This window comes from Myxine glutinosa, chromosome 11 (genome assembly GCF_964187855.1).
Source record: "Myxine glutinosa chromosome 11, kmMyxGlut1.1, whole genome shotgun sequence".
Lineage (NCBI taxonomy): Eukaryota > Metazoa > Chordata > Myxini > Myxiniformes > Myxinidae > Myxine > Myxine glutinosa.
The window spans coordinates 25,850,093-25,870,865 of record NC_136271.1 but is presented as its reverse complement, the minus strand read 5'-3'; the positions used below and the strand labels follow the sequence as shown (position 1 = coordinate 25,870,865).

Sequence of the window (20,773 nt, the reverse complement as noted above, 5' to 3'; positions counted from 1 at the left end):
CTACATCACCTTTCTCCATCTCATCAAAGCCGACAGTCGTGGCCAATTCAATGATGTTATGTCGTGCTTTCAACACATCATTATTCACGATGAAACCCTTGTAGTTTTTGCGGCAAAAAAAGGGTTGGCGTCAGGAAGGGCATCCGGCCGTAAAACATTGCTTCAAAAAGGGGACCGAAAAACAACAACAACCACAGTTCCCGAAAAAGGCCAACCCCTGCTTGCGGGGAAAAATGGCCTCTAAAGGTGGTAAAAACCCTTGTAGTCGTGAACAAATTTGAAAGCAAAGTTTCCCCCATACACCATTCATACAGGAACAGGTGACTTCCTTCCAAAACATTCCATAGAGCATCCCTTATTGTAAAGGCCTTCCAGAATTCCTTCACAGTCATCTGATCATTATCAGTTGATTTCACCAGGCTTGCAAATATTATTCGGAGATAATACACCTTGAATGTAGCAATCACTCCCTGGTCCTCATATCAACTGTACAATCACCTCTTTCATACCGTCCTAAACCATCCATTTTTATGGGAGAGGTATAAAACACATGGACACTGCTAGGACTTCCAGGAAAGAAGTTAGTATTTCAAATTAGTGAATCTGGGGTGATTTAACGGGGGTAGGAAAGATCAAGGTTTTGGATGGGGGAAGATAAGAGATGGTGGTGAACAGCTGTTTTAAAGACCTGGAGGGAGGAGTGGGATTGAAGAGAGTGAGGGAGTTTGTTCCAGAGGCGGAAGTAAAGAGGAATAGAAGAGTGAAGGTGAGCAGAGAGTCTTGATTTTGGCAATTTCACCAGAAGAGGGTTGTTGGCAGATCTTGTGCGACCTGTAGGAATATTTGGGGGACAGAGCACAGATAGAGCTGGGGGAGCTAGGCCAGTTAGGAGTCGGTAGAAGACAGAAAGACCACCTACCTGCCTGCGGTGAGTGAGTGAAAGGCCCTCACAATCAGCTTCATCGCGGGAGATTCCAATGATTCTGAAAGCTTTGGTTTCAACAGCATGAAGCTGAGCTAGGTGTGAGGCAGGAGCACCAGCCGAGAGGGGAGAGCAGTATTCCATTGAGCTGCGGATGAAAGCCTTGTATGTGTTGACGAGCTCAGGTCTGCCAAGGAATGACTGAGGATGCCCAGTCGGCGACTGGCTTTGGAGGCCAGCTTGGAAACGTGGTTTTCCCAGGAAAGATCATAGCAGATAGTGAGACCCAAAAGCTTGAGTGACAGAACTTCTTGGAGAGAATTGTTGAGAAAGTAGTTGAGAGGGTTGGCCAGTCAGTCTTTTTGGAGAGACATCATACGAGTGTGAGATTTGTCAGGATTGAAAAACATGTTCCACTTGTTTGACCAGTCTGTGATATTGTCCAGGTCTGCAGAGAGTTAGGAGGCTGCAGACTGCCGATCTGTGGGATGAGGAATGGAGCGGCAGAGAGTGGAGTCATCAGCAAAGAGATGGAGAGGATTTTCCCGAGAGTCGGAGAGATTATTGATGAAGACCAGAAAAAGCACAGGGCTCAGAACACTGCCTTGGGGAACTGCAGCCTGAACAGGAAGGGGAGATGAGAGAAATCCATTCAGTGCGACACGTTGACTACGGCCAGATAGGAAGTCCGCAAGTAATATTAATACTGATAATATCCCACCTCCCTCCCCAAGGCATTTTTCCTCCTTGAACAAATGTTGAGTCAACATTTATAAATAGCTTATCATGGCGTGTTGGTTGGAGCAACAGCCCAACGGCCTCTACCAGAAGTAAAAATATTAAAACCACAAACACGTATGATTCGCTTTTTAAACAGTCGCTAATGCTGTTTATAACACGAAATAAAGAAATTTGGAGGAATTCCGACATCCTTGAGGTAAGTTTTACTTACAGAACTGAGCGAAGATCTACTGTACTCTATATACCCCCACAAGGGTTGTGTTAATAGCATAACCCTTCCTGCCGCTAACGTGGTGTTTTTCGTTGCAAACTTTTGAAACTCGCTCCTGCTGTTTAACACGAAACTGAAAGGGAGAAGGCCCGGGTTGTGCTCACTTGCCAAGCAGCTAGCTAGCATTTCCCTTAACGGGTTTGAATGGAGTGCTTGCTCGAATGCTTAAGCCACTTGATGATCTCTCCACAAGATACTTGGTAAATGAACACACACACAATGTTCTTGAGACCCGACCATAGATCGACTGTAATCTATATAGGCTACCCCAAAGATGAATGACCCTTTCTGCCATTCCCGTAGTGAGCGGGTGTACTAGTTCCAAAAACGCGCAAACAGAACACGTGTAAAACGTGAGCTTACTGTTCCGGTATACTGCTTGCAATAGAAAATGAATTTGATTGCTTTTAAATGGTTTTGATGACTTTTTATAACATATAATTGCTTGCTGTATCAGGTAGAATGTTTGAAATACCATTGATTTAATTGAGATCTTAATAATAATAATGAGCTTGTTTGTCTGTCTGTAACATTCTGTTCCACCCATTGGTTGGACAGTTCACTTGACTCCACCCACAATTTCCAATTGAAAAAAAATCATATGGTCATCATGTTGGGGTTTACTGCTATGCAAAGTCAGACATCTTCGGAGCTGTCATATTCACAATCCCCATGCCCTTCCTATAAGTTTTCCTTTCGTTGTAAAACGACTAAAGTGACAGTTAAAACGATGCCGATAGGTGTCACAGGCCATTATTTGAGGTCATTATTTACTTTTAACGATGTGTATGTTGTATATGCACGAGGAAGAAGATTATTAGTTTTGGGTCGTTTATTGGCACAATTAACCTGCTAATGGTTACATACGAATATAAATTGCTCATATTTTGCAGCATTATGAGTTGGACAGGAGACCGTGATGGGTGGGGAGGTGGTTTCAAGGTTTGAAGTGGGTAGGGGATTGATTAGTTAGGGTTCGCAGATTGGAGGACTTCGGGTTTGTCAGGAGGCGAGGGGGAGAGTTGAGCACTGAAAGTCACATCTTATATTGTGTGGATGTTCCACGGGTCCCTGCTAGTATTAATACTTAGCAAAAGGCACAATTTGGAAAAACAATGATGCAGACATGACGGAAAGTGACAGTCAGGTTCCATTATACCAGATAGCACTAAAATGGAACACAAAAGTAGGAGCATACCTCTCTCATCCGGGATACATTTTAAATATGTCCATGCAGGGTTGACAGTAAGCATGTCTTTTTCAATTGGAGATGTGAACCTATTTACCAAACTAATTGCTGTTATTTACAGACGTCAGAAAAGCATGTACATTGAGTGATGTATGATGCATTCATGGCACACTGAGAGAACATGGCACACTGGGAGAAAAGACAATGTGCTCATTGGTGTTGCATTAATGCAAGAAAGTTGCTCATCTGTAGGAAGGTGTGACGGCTCCAAAGATACAAGAAAAAACGCATTGCACAGAAGCATTGGCAGTCAAAGCTGATCGGAGTTTGATCATAGTGGAGCAGAATGGTGCTAGCTGAGCAGATGCATAATTGCAATTTTTTTTCCGCAGAGCTGAAACACAAATATGGCCGCTATAGAAAGGTGACGATGTGTCAAACCATTGCCTGAGTCCTATGAAGCCTCAGATCCACTTAACCATGACTGAGATCCCAGTGAAGAGAGCTGTGGATACAGGGACAGAGGATTGCATTGCAGCATTCAGTGGACGTGAGTGTGATGAGCTGTCACTTGAGCTAATGTATCTTATGTCAGAGTCAAAGAGCTTTAGTTGAAGGCTACCTCCAACAGGAAGCAGTGACTCTCTCATGACCTCTATTTCTTAGTTGTCTTCTTATCCTGTAGAGTTACATTCTGATGTCCATGAATTCGAATTCTTCTTTCCAATCTTTAACACATCATTCCATCACCAACTCTTGTTGAAGTACATCGTTTTGGGCCACCTACTTTTGGGGGTTCATATTTCACCAGAGGCAATAATGCTTAGCAGAGGTCTGATCTTGTAAATACGGAAGATAACATGGCGGAGGGCAAGCCGCGAAGTATCCTCGGAAAGAAAACGAAGAATTATGTGAATTTTGCTGTATCCTATGTTATGTGAATCAACATGGCAATGCCAATATTAAAAGTATCAAGAGGTCATCACAAAAGGATACCTCATGATAAAAACTGTGCAAGCCACGGTTTGATCAAATTGAACATGGCCATGGGTAAAGAAAGTCTGAGAATCTAGGATAAAGTTTGTTCCTCATTTTGACAAATATGGTGTGAACTATTCAATCAACTAATGCTAAATAAGTGTATTTATCATAGGTCTACAATGGATTCCAATATAAGACTAAGCACAATGTATCACTTATGAGTAGAGGGTTATACAGCACGCTATTTATATGTTCACCTTTCAGGTGCTAAGTTGTAGTAGTTGAGTTGAGTTGTGTAGTTTCTGAGCATTTCTCTGGTCAACCCGAAAGTGGTATCAACTTTCACCAGATATGTCTAAACCACATCAACATGAACATCATCATCTTACTATAATTCACCAAATGTCCGTCCGTCCGTTCGAAGGTACCGCAAAAACGGCTCAACCGATCGCAACGATATTTTGGGTGGGTATTCCTGAGACCCCTGGGAATAAAATAGGCTATATTGTTTTTCCAATTTTCCAGTTTTTCCAAACGATGGAATAATATTTACCGATATGAACAGTGATGTGGCTTTTGTTGAAATTCTACAATACTGTTTATTCTACGTACCAGGAGAGACGAGATCGACTCCTGACATACTCTTCCTATATAAACGTGCGGCTCCAAAGTAACACGGCAGAGTGTGCAAAGTGACTGAGAAACAGGTGGAGCGGCCGCTTCCATGTTACAGATTCGGCGCGCACTCTTCACACATAAACGTGCGACTGAGAAAGACGTGAAGCGGCCGCTTCCGTTTTTCAGAATTCAATCATTTTTCAAAATGGGCGCCATGTACTGTTTAGATTTTGATGATTTGCGTGTGATATGATTCAACGGATGTTTATATGAATCGATTAAAATAAAAAAAGCCTTCAATTTCTGATATTTTGCCTTTTCATTTGGGCCTCCCAATTGAAGCCTCGCCCATAGGGTGGGTACCGTTGCTAGTAGGGATAATGGCTCAAGTGTTTTTATATTTATTTGGTCCACCCTTCGTCGTGTTTTTCAAGTCAAGAAAAAGTTTCAAAAAACGTTCAGAAAAAAAGTTTTGCGTCCACCATAAAACTCGTGTTTTTCTCGATGTAGGTTGCACATGGAGTAGGTCCCTGGTACTCCTTTAACTCTTCCTCATCCAAACAGTGATCTGGGATTTGAGTCTCTTTGCCTGTTCGTTGTCCTTTCGGAGAATTGAAATGCCGAATGAATCGCACACAATCACCTTTAATGCTTCTCTTCCAGCACCTGCATCGATCCTTTTAGATACAGCCACTTAGGCTCTAACAGTAATAATTGTTTGACATCCTTTTCACTGTAATGAACAACGATTAGCTATATTGGAATGTTCCGGAACTCCACCGAGTCACAGTGACATTATGGGAAACTGAAATTGAGTGTTAATAATTCCAAAATGACAAACTTTTGAATCCCTCCACCATGCATTCTCTACCTTTAAAATAACCTTTCCTTTGTCCTTTCTCTCTAACTTTCCTGGACTGTCCCTTTTCTTCATTATACATGTATTTTTGCAATAAATTAAGGATCATGGAACATCTTGTACATATATTACTTGCTGTGAACTTCTTTGGTGAGGGAAATCATCCTTAGGAACTATCATGTGTTTCTTTTTTATGAATTAAAAAATTAGTAGACTTATTGGACAGATAAACACAGTGTATGACATTTGAACCTGGGATCCCAGGATCATGAGTCTATGTACCGTTTACTCAAATAGGAACATCAAATAGCCAAACACCTTTCTCTTACCTTCCTTATCTCAAATTTTTTTTCTCACTTCTCCAACCTTATTTTTTTCTCACTCCAACTTGCCCCTTGAATCCCTGCATACGGCAACTTTTCTGTGATGTTGTATTTTGACACATGTCGACTGTTTCATTCCACTCGAGCCTAAGTGGCCTAACTTCTGCCACTTGTGCATTGTATGAAGCTCATTGTCTGTGTAATAAAATATAATGGGGATAAGTAACCCATTGCGACCACTTGTGCTCAGGAACAATGAGGAGTGAATCAGTCCCAATGACGGTGGAGCTGGTGGAGACAACAGGAGCAAGTTTGGGAATCGCACTCTCCACCACGACATTTGAGATGGGACAAAAAGCAGTTATTATTGAGAACGTGAGGGCGGGAAGTGCAGCAGACAGGTGAGTTGGTCGTCGTTGTTTGTATGTCATATGTAGCATTGCAGAGATTGGGTCAGCTGAAGGATTTCTTCACAATACGTATAATATATGAAGGCAGCGTTGAGAACAAATACAAAGCATTTGTGTTGACCATTAAATCACCATTTAACGAGCGCATTTTCTGCCATGATTATTCCATATTTTACCATTCAGTGACAGTTAGTCATGTGTTTCTGAGAATAATTTTTGAAGATGAAGTGTACTTTTTGTGAGGATAGTAGTTATCAAAGGGAGGTACAAAGCGCCCCTCCCTTTATATAAGGGATCGTTTCTCTGTATGCAGTTTTTACATGGGGACTGAAAATGCATTTCTCGGCTTCTACTGGACGAAATCGGCTGCAAATTTCAGAAGTAAATACTTTGTACGTTGATGTAATATATTCCAAATTTCAGAAGTAAATACTTTGTACGTTGATGTAATATATTCCAAATTTCAGCCACTTCCGTTTATGCATTCTTGAGTTATATTTAGAAAACCCTTCAAATCACGTTGGTGTCTGTCCATCCGTCCGTCTGTCTGTCCGTCCACACAAAATGTATTGGTGCTCATATCTCAAGGACTATACATGGAAACAAGCTGAAACTTTGAATATACATCGGCCAATAGGTCTAGTTAATGGCTTTCAAAACAAATTCCACATAAGTACTATAGTTTTTGCTTTAAAATTATATATATATATATATATATATATATATATATATATGTATGTATATACGTATATATATATATCTACTGGATATACAAACATAAATAAATATATAAAATATATAATACACTCTTTATAACTCTTCAAAATATTACACAGACCTAGCATGCTGGCTCAATGGTGTAATAGATAAAGATCAGACTCCCAAGCTGGGGATTGTGGGTTTGAATCCTGTCTGGGCTGAATTGTCTGGGATGAATTTATATCGTCTTGAATAGAGTCTTTTCCGATGAACAAATGCATTTTGTTCGAATTTAAAATGAATCTTGTGAAAAATGCCAGGGCATAGAAAAGGCCCATTTATATGGGATGTGCCATGTGGCAAAGAAGAGAAAACAAGTGACATTCTCTAACTTGTAGAAAATGTCGAGCAATACAAAATAAGGGGCATTCAAAAAATCTCGTGTGCATGCTGGACTACCCTTGTGTTCTGAGATGGACTTCTCTATGCCCCTGGCATTTTACCCAATAATTATTTATATATATATATTGTTACGGTTTTGAGGTTTGTGCAGTGAGTTCAATAAATGATAAAGGTTTGCCCCCCATAGATAGTCACACAAGCAACATGTAGCCTCATTTGTAGTATAGTTATTTCTTAGTATGTGTGAGAATAGGCCATTTCCTATGTTAGTTCTGCGTTGTGTAAAGCCAGGAAAATAGGCCCTACTGCCACCGATCATCCTACGTCCGTAACCTCAATACAGTTAACGTTGGTTCATTTTGGGCGAGTTAACACGAGGGAGGCAGAGGAGGATCGGGGCGGAGTCGAGGCGGAGCGGCAGAAGCGATGACGGTAAGCGTGAGCCGCCAATCAGAGCTCAGAGGTGGTGGCGTCAGAGGGCGTGGTGAGAAGAGTCTGGTGAGTTCCAGAAGGTTCGAGGGGCGTACCTATATAACCCGCTGCGCAAAGCCCTTGACAGGACTCGCAGAGGAGAGGGAGAGTTAAAAGGACTTGCACCAGTTACGGGAAAGGACATGCTCGTTGTTGAACATACAGCCAGAATGTGCGGTGCTTGATGAGCTTGATGAGCCTTGCCGCACTTCCATAAGAACGGCTGAGTAACCGCCCTTTGCCGTAAAAGACCGCCCTTTACCGAAAAAGTCCGCCCCTTGCCGTTCCACCCGATATCTGCTTCGTTTGAGAGACGCGCTACGAGCCCCGGTCTTCACCTATCACCATCTTCGCGGGACGCACGTGGACCACGGAGAGCCGGACCGGGCCGATCCTGGATGACCACATCGGCGCGTTGGTGAACATCGACATCTGCAATCCCCTGTGTGAGTGTGTGAGACGGGCCGTTGTCCCAGGGATAAGTTAAGACTGTCGAAGCTTGCTCTGTGTCCCTGCGTCCTTGAACCTTGGACATACCACGTGGTCAGGAGAACCTCATCCCTTCCGGTCACACTGTGCCTATCGGCCGGCCTCAAAGACCGAAATTGTGACGGTGTCACCCGTCTCCTGACTTTGTCTTTGTCTTTCAATCCTGACAAATCTCACTCTCTTACTATGTCTCTCCGAAAAGATCGACTGGACAACCCTCCATCTACTTTCTCAACAATCCTCTCCAAGAAGTTCTGTCACTCAAGCTTTTGGGTCTCACTATCTGCCATGATCTTTCTTGGGAAAACCACATTTCCAAGCTGGCCTCCAAAGCCAGTCGCCGACTGGGCATCCTCCGTCGTGCGAAGTCCTTCCTCGGCACACCTGAGCTCCTCACCACATACAAGGCTTTCATCCGCAGCTCAATGGAATACTGTTCTCCCCTATGGGCTGGCGCTCCTGCCTCACACCTGGCTCGGCTTCACGCTGTTGAATCCAAAGCTTTCAAAATCATTGGAATCTCCCGCGATGAAGCTATCTCTGAGGGCCTTTCACTCACTCACCGCAGGCAGGTAGGTGGCCTTTCTGTCTTCTACCGACTCCTCTCCGGCCTTGCTCCCCCAGCTCTCTCTGTGCTCTGTCCCCCAAATATTCCTACAGGTCGCACAAGATCTGCCAGCAACCCTCTGATGGTTAAACTGCCGAAATCTCGGCTCTCTGCTCACCTTCACTCTTTCATTCCTCTTTTCTCCCGCCTGTGGAACAAACTCCCACACTCCCTTCAATCCCTCTCCTCCCTCCAGGTCTTTAAAACAGCTGTTCACCACCATCTCTTATCTTCCCCCATCCATAACCTTGATCTTTTCTACCCCCACTAATTCACCCCAGATCCACATTGTTTGAAATTCCAACTTCTTTCCTGGAAATCCTGGCAGTGTCCATATGTTTATACCTCTCCCACCCCCCCCCCCCCCTTCACATGCCTCCTCCCCTTCACATGCCTCACCCCCAAAGCCCTCTCCCTCCCACAGATCTCTCGATGTCTCCATGTCTCTCGGTCCCTGCTCTCAAATGTTGTTTGTGTCCTTCCCCCTCTCTCCCCATCTTGTCTACCGCTCCCGATGTTATTTGTTTTATGTGTCTGTTTGTCTTTCTGTGTGATTAATGTTCGCTCTTTCACGAGCCTCGATCTTGTATACAACAAAAAAAAAAAAAAAAAAAAAAAAAAAAACGTGTGGGAATCATTAAATCAGTGTTCTTTCTTTCTTCCTGATTCGATCGTTCCCGTGATTTCTCCATTTGACTAAGCGTGGCACGAATAGAACCGCTTAAATTGGGGTCCATTAATTGAGACTGCGCGGATCACGTGTACGCAAACCGCTTGGCGTACTCCAACCTCACGTGGTTCGTGCGAGGCTTGCTACCTCGTTTCCGTGGCGGCGCGAGTACTTCGGTACGAGCGAGAATTTGGTCCCGAAACCCTATTTTGCGCTCGCCCGGAAAGGACGTAATAAGTCTCGGTTCCGCCAGGCCAGTAAAGACAAGGGGATTAATGCCCGCTTGATAAGGGGAAGAAGGCCGTCGAGACAACCGTAACAATATATATATACGTATATATATATATCTGCGCAGTGTCTGTGTTGTCACTGAACTACTTCCTCAAACTTCTGGTATGCACCTACCTCTCCCGTCGGTATGTCCTAAGGGTATTAAAAAAAAAATTCCAAGTTTTTATTTTTTGTGGGGGGGGGGGGAATTTTTGGGGGAATTTTTTTTTTTTAACTTAGGTTTTCAACGTCAATTGTTTATGAAATGTAATATCACGTATATTACAAATACATTTGTGCATTATGATTGTTTGAATTATGATTGGTGTAAACCATGACAAAACAGCAACTTTATACCGTCATTACAAGTTATATGACTTTATACATATGACAGTTATATTTTGGATTACACCATATGACTTTATACAGTCATACAGTCATTGATCTATATATCGACATATCTGGGCAGTGTCGGTTGTGACTGAACTACTCCCTGAAACTTTTGTTTCGGTGGTTGTGAAGTGTTTTTAATAACGTGGTGGTGGTTTTGAATCACGTGGTGGTGAGGTATTTTGAATTATGTGGTGGTGAGGTGTTTTTAAATGGCATGGTGGTGAGGTGTTTTTAAATGACATGGTGGTGAGGTGTTTTCAAATCACGTGGTGGTGAGGTGTTTTCAATTAGTTGGTGATGAGGTGTTTTAAATTATGTGGTGGTGAGGTGTTTTGAATTACCTGGTGGTGAGGTTTTTTAAATTACGTGGTGGTGAGGTGTTTTGAATTACGTGGTGGTAAGGTGTTTCGAATTATGTGGTGGTGAGGTGTTTTGATTTACATGGTGGTAAGGTATTTTAAATTATGTGGGGGTGAGGCGTTTTGAATTACATGGTGGTGAGGTGTTTTGAATTACTTGGTGGTGAGGTGTTTTGAATTACGTGGGGGTGAGGCGTTTTGAATTACATGGTGGTGAGGTGTTTTGAATTACGTGGTGGTAAGGTGTTTTGAATTACGTGGTGGTGAGGTGTTTTGAATTACGTGGTTGTGAGGTGTAATCGTCCCAAACTTCCAGTCTGCACCTACCCCTCCCGTATGTATGTGCTGAGGGGTTCTTTTTTGAATTATATATATATTTTCAACCTAAATTGCTTCGTTATCCAAATAAATCCTAAATTTCAACCTAAACAATTTAGCCTGGCGTTGGCTTAGCGGTTAGGGTGCCGGCTTGGGATCCTAGGATCCTGGGTTCGAATCCCGGTCAATCGCTGAATTAACGCCAGGGGGGTTGACTTAGCCTGTCATCCTTCCGAGGTCGTGCAAATTGAGTACCAGCTTGGTGGGATGAATGATCAAGGTGTGTACTCTGATTTAGAATAGGTACACCGTATCCCTGCACATTGTAAGAGGCGACCAAGGGTTGGCGTCAGGAAGGGCATCCGGCCATAAAAACATTGCCTCAAACAGGGAACCATGATTGTCATGGGGCCCGCAAGGCTAACCCCCACTCTAGCGGGGAAAATGGCCTTAAAACGATCATTCATTCATTCATGCCGATCATGTGACCAGAATTGTGTCAAAATGTCCGACTTCGTTACCTTTTTTTCAGAAATCTCATAAATTCTTTCAAAACATTTTTTCTCCAGACCCATCAGTCAGAATGATACCAAATGTTGCTTACAACATTAGGACATCGTCCTGATGTTAAATTGCAGAAGCTATGCCAATCACATGACTGGAAGTGTGTCATAATGGTGGACTTAGTCACCTTTTTGGGAAAACCATGTAAATTCCTTTAAAAATCTTCTTCTCCAGACCCTTCAGACAGAATGCTACCAAATTTGGATTACACCATTTATAGGACAGGGGCCAGATAAGCTACGGACCCAGTAGTCCTATTGTACACCGCTCCTTTCCTATGCCATCTCCAGGCATTGCAAATCGTCATTGCCGGGCACCAAAGGGGGCTCGGCAGTGACGCACGCTGAAAGAGAGTACTCAGTTTTCACTCTGGTTTCTTTCTTTCTTGTTTGTTTTCTTTCTTGTTTTCTTTCTTTCTTGTTTGTCCGGGCGATATCTCAGCCATCCTTTGAGCTAGGAAGCTGAAATTTCGGCACAATAGTGAGCAAGTCTTTTGTCAAAAAGGATATTTTTTTTTTTGATTAATCATTAAATTGAGGAGTTATTGAATTATTAGCGATTAATTAAGTACTTATTTAATTAATCAAATTTCCTTTCTCTTCTGACCATTAACTCAGGCACCTTTTGAGTTAGGAAGCTGACATTTGGACATGCCAATGACCAGGTGATTTGGCTGCAAAGGATATTTTTGATTTATTAATTAATCAATTAATCGAATAATTATTTAATTATTCGATTAATGACAAAAAATTTTTTTTTAAAGTTACAGATTCTGATGAAATAGTGGTAGTTTATGTGTTCTCTGACCAAATTGATTAATAATTTAATTTTTTTATGATTATTATTTATTTATTTTCATTATTAATCAATTATTTATTTTCTTTCTCATTTGGCCAATATCTCAGGCACCTTTTGAGCTGGGAAGCTAATATTTGGACATGAGTGACCAAGTGATGTGGCTATCAAGGATATTTTTGATTTATTGATTAATCATTTAATCGATTAATTATTTATTGATTAATCGATTAATTATTTATTGAGTAATCAATTAATTATTTAATTTTTTATTAATGACTTACTTAATTAAATTTCTGAAAGATACATCTTCGGATGAAGCACTAGTGGTTTATTTATGCGATTAGCCAATTGATTATGAAAATATTTTGTGATAATCTTTTATTGATTTTAATTATACAATTAATCAATCAATTAGTGTACACCTCTCCCTCCCAATGCAGCCTCAATGAGCTGCACTGCGGTATTGCCGGGCGCCAGAGGCGCCCCGGCAATGCCGCTCTGTAGGATATTTAATTATTTGGCATGGGGGCGGTGTACTTTGAATGTATGTGTACTTGTTTTCTTTCTTGTTTGTTTGTCCGGACGATATCTCAGCCATCCTTTGAGCTAGGAAGCTGAAATTTCGGCACAATAGTGAGCAAGTCCTTTGTCAAAAACGGTATTTTTTTTTTTGATTAATCAATAAATTGAGGAGTTATTTAATTATTAGCGATTAATTAAGTGTTGGGCTAGCGGCTAGGGTGCCGGCTTAGGATCCTACGATCCTGGGTTCGAATCCCGGTCAATCGCTGAATTAACGCCAGGGGGGTTGACTCAGCCTGTCATGTAGGATATTTAATTATTTGGCATGGGGGCGGTGTACTTTGAATGTATGTGTACTTGTTTTCTTTCTTGTTTGTTTGTCCGGACGATATCTCAGCCATCCTTTGAGCTAGGAAGCTGAAATTTCGGCACAATAGTGAGCAAGTCCTTTGTCAAAAACGGTATTTTTTTTTTTGATTAATCAATAAATTGAGGAGTTATTTAATTATTAGCGATTAATTAAGTGTTGGGCTAGCGGCTAGGGTGCCGGCTTAGGATCCTACGATCCTGGGTTCGAATCCCGGTCAATCGCTGAATTAACGCCAGGGGGGTTGACTCAGCCTGTCATCCTTCCGAGGTCAGCTAATTGAGTACCAGTTCACTGGTAATTCCCTGTTTGTCGTTAAAGGTGGCAAAAAGGGTTGGCGTCAGGAAGGGCATCCGGCCGTAAAACATTGCTTCAAAAAGGGGACCAAAAAACAACAACAACCACGGTTCCCGAAAAAGGCCAACCCCTGCTTTGCGGGGAAAAATGGCCTCTAAAGGTGGTTTAATTAAGTACTTATTTAATTAATCAAATTTCCCTTCTCTTCTGACCATTAACTCAGGCACCTTTTGAGTTAGGAAGCTGATATTTGGACATGCCAATGACCAGGTGATTTGGCTGCAAAGTATATTTTTGATTTATTAATTAATCAATTAATCGATTAATTATTTAATTATTTGATTAATGCCAAAAAAAAAAATTTTTTTTTAAGTTACAGATTTTGATGAAATAGTGGTAGTTTATGTGTTCTCTGACCAAATTGATTAATAATTTAATTTTTTTATGATTATTATTTATTTATTTTCATTATTAATCATTTATATATTTTCTTTCTCATTTGGCCAATATCTCAGGCACCTTTTGAGCTGGGAAGCTAATATTTGGACATGAGTGACCAAGTGATGTGGCTATCAAGGATATTTTTGATTTATTGATTAATCATTTCATCTATTAATTATTTATTGATTAATCGATTAATTATTTATTGAGTAATCAATTAATTATTTAATTTTTTATTAATGACTTATTTAATTAAATTTCTAAAAGATACATCTTCGGATGAAGCACTAGTGGTTTAGTTATGCGATTAGCCAATTGATTATGAAAATATTTTGTGATAATCTTTTATTGTTTTTAATTATACAATTAATCAATCAATTAGTGTACACCTCTCCCTCCCAATGCAGCCTCAATGAGCTGCACCGCAGTATTGCCGGGCGCCGGAGGCGTCCCGGCAATGCCGCGCTGCAGCATATTTAATTATTTGGCATGGGGCGGTGTACTTTGAATGTATGTGTACTTGTTTTAATTATTTTCTCCATATTCTTATTATGAAGTTTGTTTGCTGAACATTTTAAGACAGAAGTTAAAATGGTTAAAAAAAAAAAAAAAGGTATGGCCTGGACAGATAGACACACACACAGAAGCGATTGCAAAACCCCGTCTACCGGTGTGTGTGTGTGGGTTTGTGTGTATGTGTGTGTTTGTGTGTGTGTGGCTGTGTGTGTGTGTGTGGCTGTGTGTGTGTGTGGCTATGTGTGCGTGCGTGTGTGTGTGTGTGTGGTTGTGTGTGCGTGGCTGTGTGTGCGTGGCTGTGTGTGTGTGGCTGTGTGTGTGTGTGTGTGTGTTTGTGTGTGTGTGGCTGTGTGTGTCTTTGGCTGTGTGTGTGGCTGTGTGTGTGTGGCTATGTGTGTGTGTGTGGCTATGTGTGTGTGTGGCTATGTGTGTGTGTGTGTGTGGTTGTGTGTGCGTGGCTGTGTGCGCGTGGCTGTGTGTGTGTGGCTGTGTGTGTGTGTGTGTGGCTGTGTGTGTGTGTGTGTGTGGCTGTGTGTGTGTGTGGGTGAGTATGTGGCTGTGTGTGTGTGTGTGTGTGTGTGTGTGTGTGTGTGTGGCTGTGTGTGTGTGTGGCTGTGTGTGTGTGTGGTTGAGTATGTGGCTGTGTGTGTGTGTATGTGTGTGTGTATGTGTTTGTGGCTGTGTGTGTGTGGGGCTGTGGGTGTGTGTGGGTTTGTGTGTTTGTGTGTGTGTGTGTGTGGCTGTGTGTGTGGCTGTGTGTGTGTGTGTATGTGTGTGTGTATGTGCGTGTGTGTTGTGTGTGTTTGTGTGTGTGTGGTTGTGGCTGTGTGTGTTTGGCTGTGTGTGTGTGGCTGTGTGTGTGTGGTTGTGTGTGTGTGTGTGTGTGTGTGTGTGTGTGTTTGTGTGTGTGGTTGTGGGTGTGTGGCTGTGTGTGTGGCTGTGTGTGTGGCTGTGTGTGTGGCTGTGTGTGTGGCTGTGTGGGAGGAGGGGGAATGCCTACATCATACTTTACATACATCGAATGTCTTTGTCCTGCATGTGATATATGTCTTCTTCGTTCTTTGTTCATTTTCAGCACAAGACTGCGGGGTATCATCCATTGGCTGAGGGCACGGCTGTACTGCTGATGCAGTGCCCTCTGCTGGTTAGGAAAATAATTTGGATTTTGTTCATGGTGCCAGCGATAGCTCGCCTGCTCTTCACCAAGGACACCATGTGATCTTTAACATGCACCAATAATTGCTGGCGGAGGGGATGCCCATTTACCGTCCATCCGAGAGACGGCACACACATTGATGAATCACCCTGCATGCGAAACACCGGGACGACAGTTTATAGCTGGGTCGGGATTCAAACCCAGGCCAGAGAGGTCAGAGCCGAGTGTGCGTACCTCTCGATCGTCCTCAATCAATCAATCAATCAATCAATCTAAATGGTTTATTGAAATCATATCTGGCAGCGAATGGCTGAATTACACATGCATACATATTAATAATTTACAATAACCAAAGATAGCTTACAAGATAAAAAAAACTGTAAAATTAAAGAGTCACAATGTCAGCCCTGTGAGACATGTAGAAGCTCCAGTATGAGCCTTAGTTCATTTATATATATATATATCACATGCATTCAACCTGAGTGACCCCACCGAGAATGAAAAATATATCGTTGTCCTAAACTCATCAAGTATGAAGAATATATCGATTCCTATATGCACTCTGATGCCTTATATGATGCTATTTTAAGGAGCAATGAAGAGATTTCCTTTGGAGCTGTGAGCACGGCAATGTGTGAGCTCATATATATATATATATATATATATATATATATATATATATATATATATATATATATATATATAATCGTTAGATTAAATAAGACGCGGACGTAGCTTCAGGACGTCGATCTTTAATTGTCGACAAGCTTTCGACCAACAAAGGTCTTCTTCTGAGTCAGCCCCAAGTTGTGTGTGTGTCCCAATAGTTTCATTTACCACATATTCAAAAAGAACAGCATCTTCCGTCGAACTTGGGGCTGACTCAGAAGAAGACCTTTGTTGGTCGAAAGCTTGTCGACAATTAAAGATCGACGTCCTGAAGCTACGTCCGCGTCTTATTTAATCTAACGATTATATATATATATATATATGTGTGTGTGTGTGTGTGAGGGCATTAAACATCTTACCTGTGCCACGTACACATCCTATTAACATGAGCTCTTTAGTCTCTTTAGCTCCTCGCTGTGTTTAACTTCACGCATTTCCTTTATTAGTATTGACCTGATGCTTGTCATTGACATCACACTTTGCATACACTGAATATCACGCTTCCCTAGTTGAGGAGCATGATGTTTTTTATGGCCAATCTGTTGCCCAAAGGCTTATTTTTTTGCAAACAGATACCAGAGGATTATTTTTTAACATCCACATGATTTCAGATGAAAGAGCTAGCTCGTTGTCTCTGTGTGAGTGATCTGTGCAATGCAACGCCTTCTGTTGGTGTTGCACCAGATGGCTCTTTAGTTTTAGTCCGAACCCATTATACCTCCAATGATGGGGAACTTGGGAGTTTGGAGGGTAGTGGGGGAGGGGTAACCGAATGGGGGGGGGGGGGGGGAGGGAGGGAGCAGAATGTGAGTTGTAATGATGTATCTCGTAATTCGTTATTGCAACTGATATTACGATCACAGGAAACCTCGTTCTCCTTTTTGTTTTTGCCATTGATTTTTAAAATATTTATCCGATCAATAATCTGTGCCGGGTTTTCTTTCCCCATCATTTCTGTGAGCTTAAAGTACAGTGCATTGAAGAAGTATTCAGACCCCTTCACTTTTTTCACATTTTGTTATGTTGCAGCCTTATGCTGAAATCGTTTAAATTCATTTTTCCCCTCATCAATCTACACTCAATACCCCATAATGACAAAGAGAAACAGGATTTTAGAAAGTTTTGCAAATTCATTAAAAAGAAAAAACGGAAATATCACATTGACATAAGTATTCAGACCCTTTGCTATGACACTTGAAATTTAGCTCAGGTGCCTCCCATTTCTCTTGATCATCTTTGAGATGTTTCCACACCCTGATTGGAGTCCACCTGTGGTAAATTAATTTGATTGGACATGATTTGGAAAGGCACACACCTGTCTATATAAAGTCTCACAGCTGACAATGCATATCAGAGCAGAAACCAAGCTATGAGGTCGAAGGAACTGCCTGCAGAGCTCAGACACAGGGTTGTGTTGAGGCACAGATCTGGGGAAACCAACAAAAAAAATTCTGCTGCATTGAAGGTTCCCAAGAGCGCAGTGGCCTCCATAATTCTTAAATGGAAGAAGTTTGGAACAACTAGGACTCTTCCTAGAGCTGGCCGCCCGGCCAAACTGAGCAATTGGGGGAGAAGGGCCTTGGTAAGAGAGGTGACCAAGAACCCGATGGTCACTCTGGCTGAGCTCCAGAGATCCTGTGTGCAGATGGGAGAAACTTCCAGAAGGACAACCATCACTGCAACACTCCACCGATCTGGGATTTATGGTAGAGTGGCCAGACCGAAGGCTCTCCTCAGTGAAAGACACAGGAAAGCCCGCTTGGAGTTTGCATAAAAGCACCGAAAGGACACTCAGACTGTGAGAAACAAGATTCTCTGGTCTGATGAATCCAAGATTGAACTGTTTGGCTTCCGTCTGGCCACTCTGCCATAAAGCCCCGATCGGTGGAGTGTTGCAGTGATGGTTGTCCTTCTGGAAGTTTCTCCCATCTTCACACAGGATCTCTGGAGCCCAGCCAGAGTGACCATCGGTAAAGCCCCGTTCGGTGGAGTGTTGCAGTGATGGTTGTCCTTCTGGAAGTTTCTCCCATCTTCACACAGGATCTCTGGAGCTCAGCCAGAGTGACCATCGGGTTCTTGGTCACCTCTCTTACCAAGGCCCTTCTCCCCCGATTGCTCAGTTTGGTTGGGGGGCCAGCTCTCGGAAGAGTCCTGGTTGTTCCAAACTTCTTCCATTTAAGAATTATGGAGGCCACTGTGCTCTTGGGAACCTTCGATGCAGCAGAAATTTTTTTGTACGCTTCCCCAGATCTGTGCCTCGACACGATCCTGTCTCTGAGCTCTGCAGGCAGTTCCTTCGACCTCATGGCTTGGTTTTTGCTCTGATATGCATTGTCAGCTGTGAGACCTTATATAGACAGGTGTGTGCCTTTCCAAATCATGTCCAATCAATTAAATTTACCACAGGTGGACCCCAATCAAGGTGTAGAAACATCTCAAAGATGATCAAGAGAAAGGGGAGGCACCTGAGCTAAATTTCCAAGTGCCATATCAAAGGGTCTAAATACTTATGTAAATGTGAAATTTCAGTTTTTTCTTTTTAATAAATTTGCAAAACTTTCTAAAATCCTGTTTTCTCTTTGTCATTATGGGGTATTGAGTGTAGATTGATGAGGGAAAAAATGAATTTAAACGATTTCAGCATAAGGCTGCAACATAACAAAATGTGAAAAAAGTGAAGGGGTCTGAATACTTTCTGAATGCACTGTATTTGCTCAGTACATTCATTGTCTGCTCCTTATGCCACAAATTGTCTTCACTTCAGTTAATAGCAAAGACCAGCATCTGTTGATATTTCTCCAGGGAACAAGGTTCATGGAGGAGCTGCAAATTGTAATTGCAATTGTTTGCATCAGTAATCGGTATCAAACAGAGGCTTCAGGATTGAAAAAGTAGAAGTTTGAAATTTTATCATGAAATAACTCCTGGCAAATCACGCAGTGTTTAAGTTTGTTGATAGAACGAAGTTTGTAAAACTAATGCTTTCAACATTCAATCTGTTTGCATATTCAATATTGGTGACAATTAATATGTCCCACAACTGTTTTTCACTGAATGTTAATGTGCACATTTCCTTCAACAAGTGATCATAGACATTTGCTTGGAGGTCACCAGGTTATGATTATTATATGAGGAAGCAGTAATCCATTATTATTTCGCACATGATTATTCTGTACTTCATAGATGAAGACCGAAACGTCTGGTTGAACCCATTATTATTTAATTTTCTGTTTTTTCCAGTTATTTCCTGATATTTCTCCTGAAGTGAGCAAAGTTTACCCAAGGTGTGATGGCATCCAAGATGAGACATTGGTTTTTTAATTTATCTAACCTTTTCTTTTTCATTTTTTACAAATGACAAGGGCTGGCATATTCTTGAAAACATTCAAACAAGAAATATGTCGTCAGATGTCAATCAGATGAAAATTGAGGATTGTAGAAATTTGGCCTATGTTGACCTTTTGGCCTATGTAGACCTCAAAAATACTTGGTTGAATTCAGTGACGAGATATGCAAGTCCTCTTCAAATTTCAAGTTAATCGGATAAAAATTGAGGATTTTAGAAATTTGGCCATGTTGACCTCAAAATAGTTGGTGGTTGAATTCAGTGATCATAAATGCAAATCCTCTTCAAATTTCAAGTCAATCGGATGAAAATTGAGGATTTTAGAAACTTGACAAAGTTGGTGACATTTGGACTATGTTGACTTATTGACCTTTTGACCCCAAAAACAATGGGCTTCTTGCTATTCTGCTTTAACCAACTATACCATTTGGTGAAGTTTCTTGAAGATCGGTTGAAAATTGTGACCTGTAGGCGACTGACATACAGACAGACAAACAAAAAATATGTCATGCATAGCACGATACTTGCGAAATCCCTAAAATATGTTGTTGGCCCTACATCTGGGGGCGGAGCACCCTACATCTGGCAAATAAAATACATTTACTTCTTCATGCAGCTATATGAATCAAATTGGCGCTGCATTGTATGAACTTTTCGAGAGCATTACTTGGTTCCTCCCCAGAACACAAGGGTAGTCCAGCATGCAACAAGAGATTTTTTGAATGCCACTTATTTTGTGTTTTTGGCATTTTCTACAAGTTATGGAATGTCCCTTTTTTCTATACTTTGCCACATGGCACATACCCTTATATAAAAGGACCTTTTTCTATGCCCCTGGCATTTTTCCCAAGAATGCTCTCTACTGAGTACCGTTCTAGTTTTATATATTTATTTATATATATTTAATTTTAAAGCAAAAACTATAGCACTTATGTGGAATTTGTTTCGAAAGCCATTAACTAGACCTATTGGCCAATGTCAATTCCAAGTTTCAGCTAGTTTCAATGTATAGTCCTTGAGATATGAGCACCAATACATTTTGGGCGGACGGACGGACAGACACCAACGTGTTTTCGAGGGTTTTCTAAATAAAACTCAAGAATGC

At 41.6% G+C, this 20,773-nt stretch overlaps 1 protein-coding gene across 1 annotated transcript in view; it reads left to right on the top strand.

Moving 5' to 3' along the window:
* The window catches only part of LOC137436513 (glutamate receptor-interacting protein 2), a 535,867-nt gene that overhangs the window by 106,565 nt on the left and 408,529 nt on the right, over positions 1–20,773 (top strand). Inside the window, exon 8 of the mRNA XM_068130374.2 lies at positions 6,155–6,305. Within this exon, the coding sequence (XP_067986475.2) occupies positions 6,155–6,305 (151 nt within the window). The remainder of the gene's footprint in view (positions 1–6,154; positions 6,306–20,773) is intronic.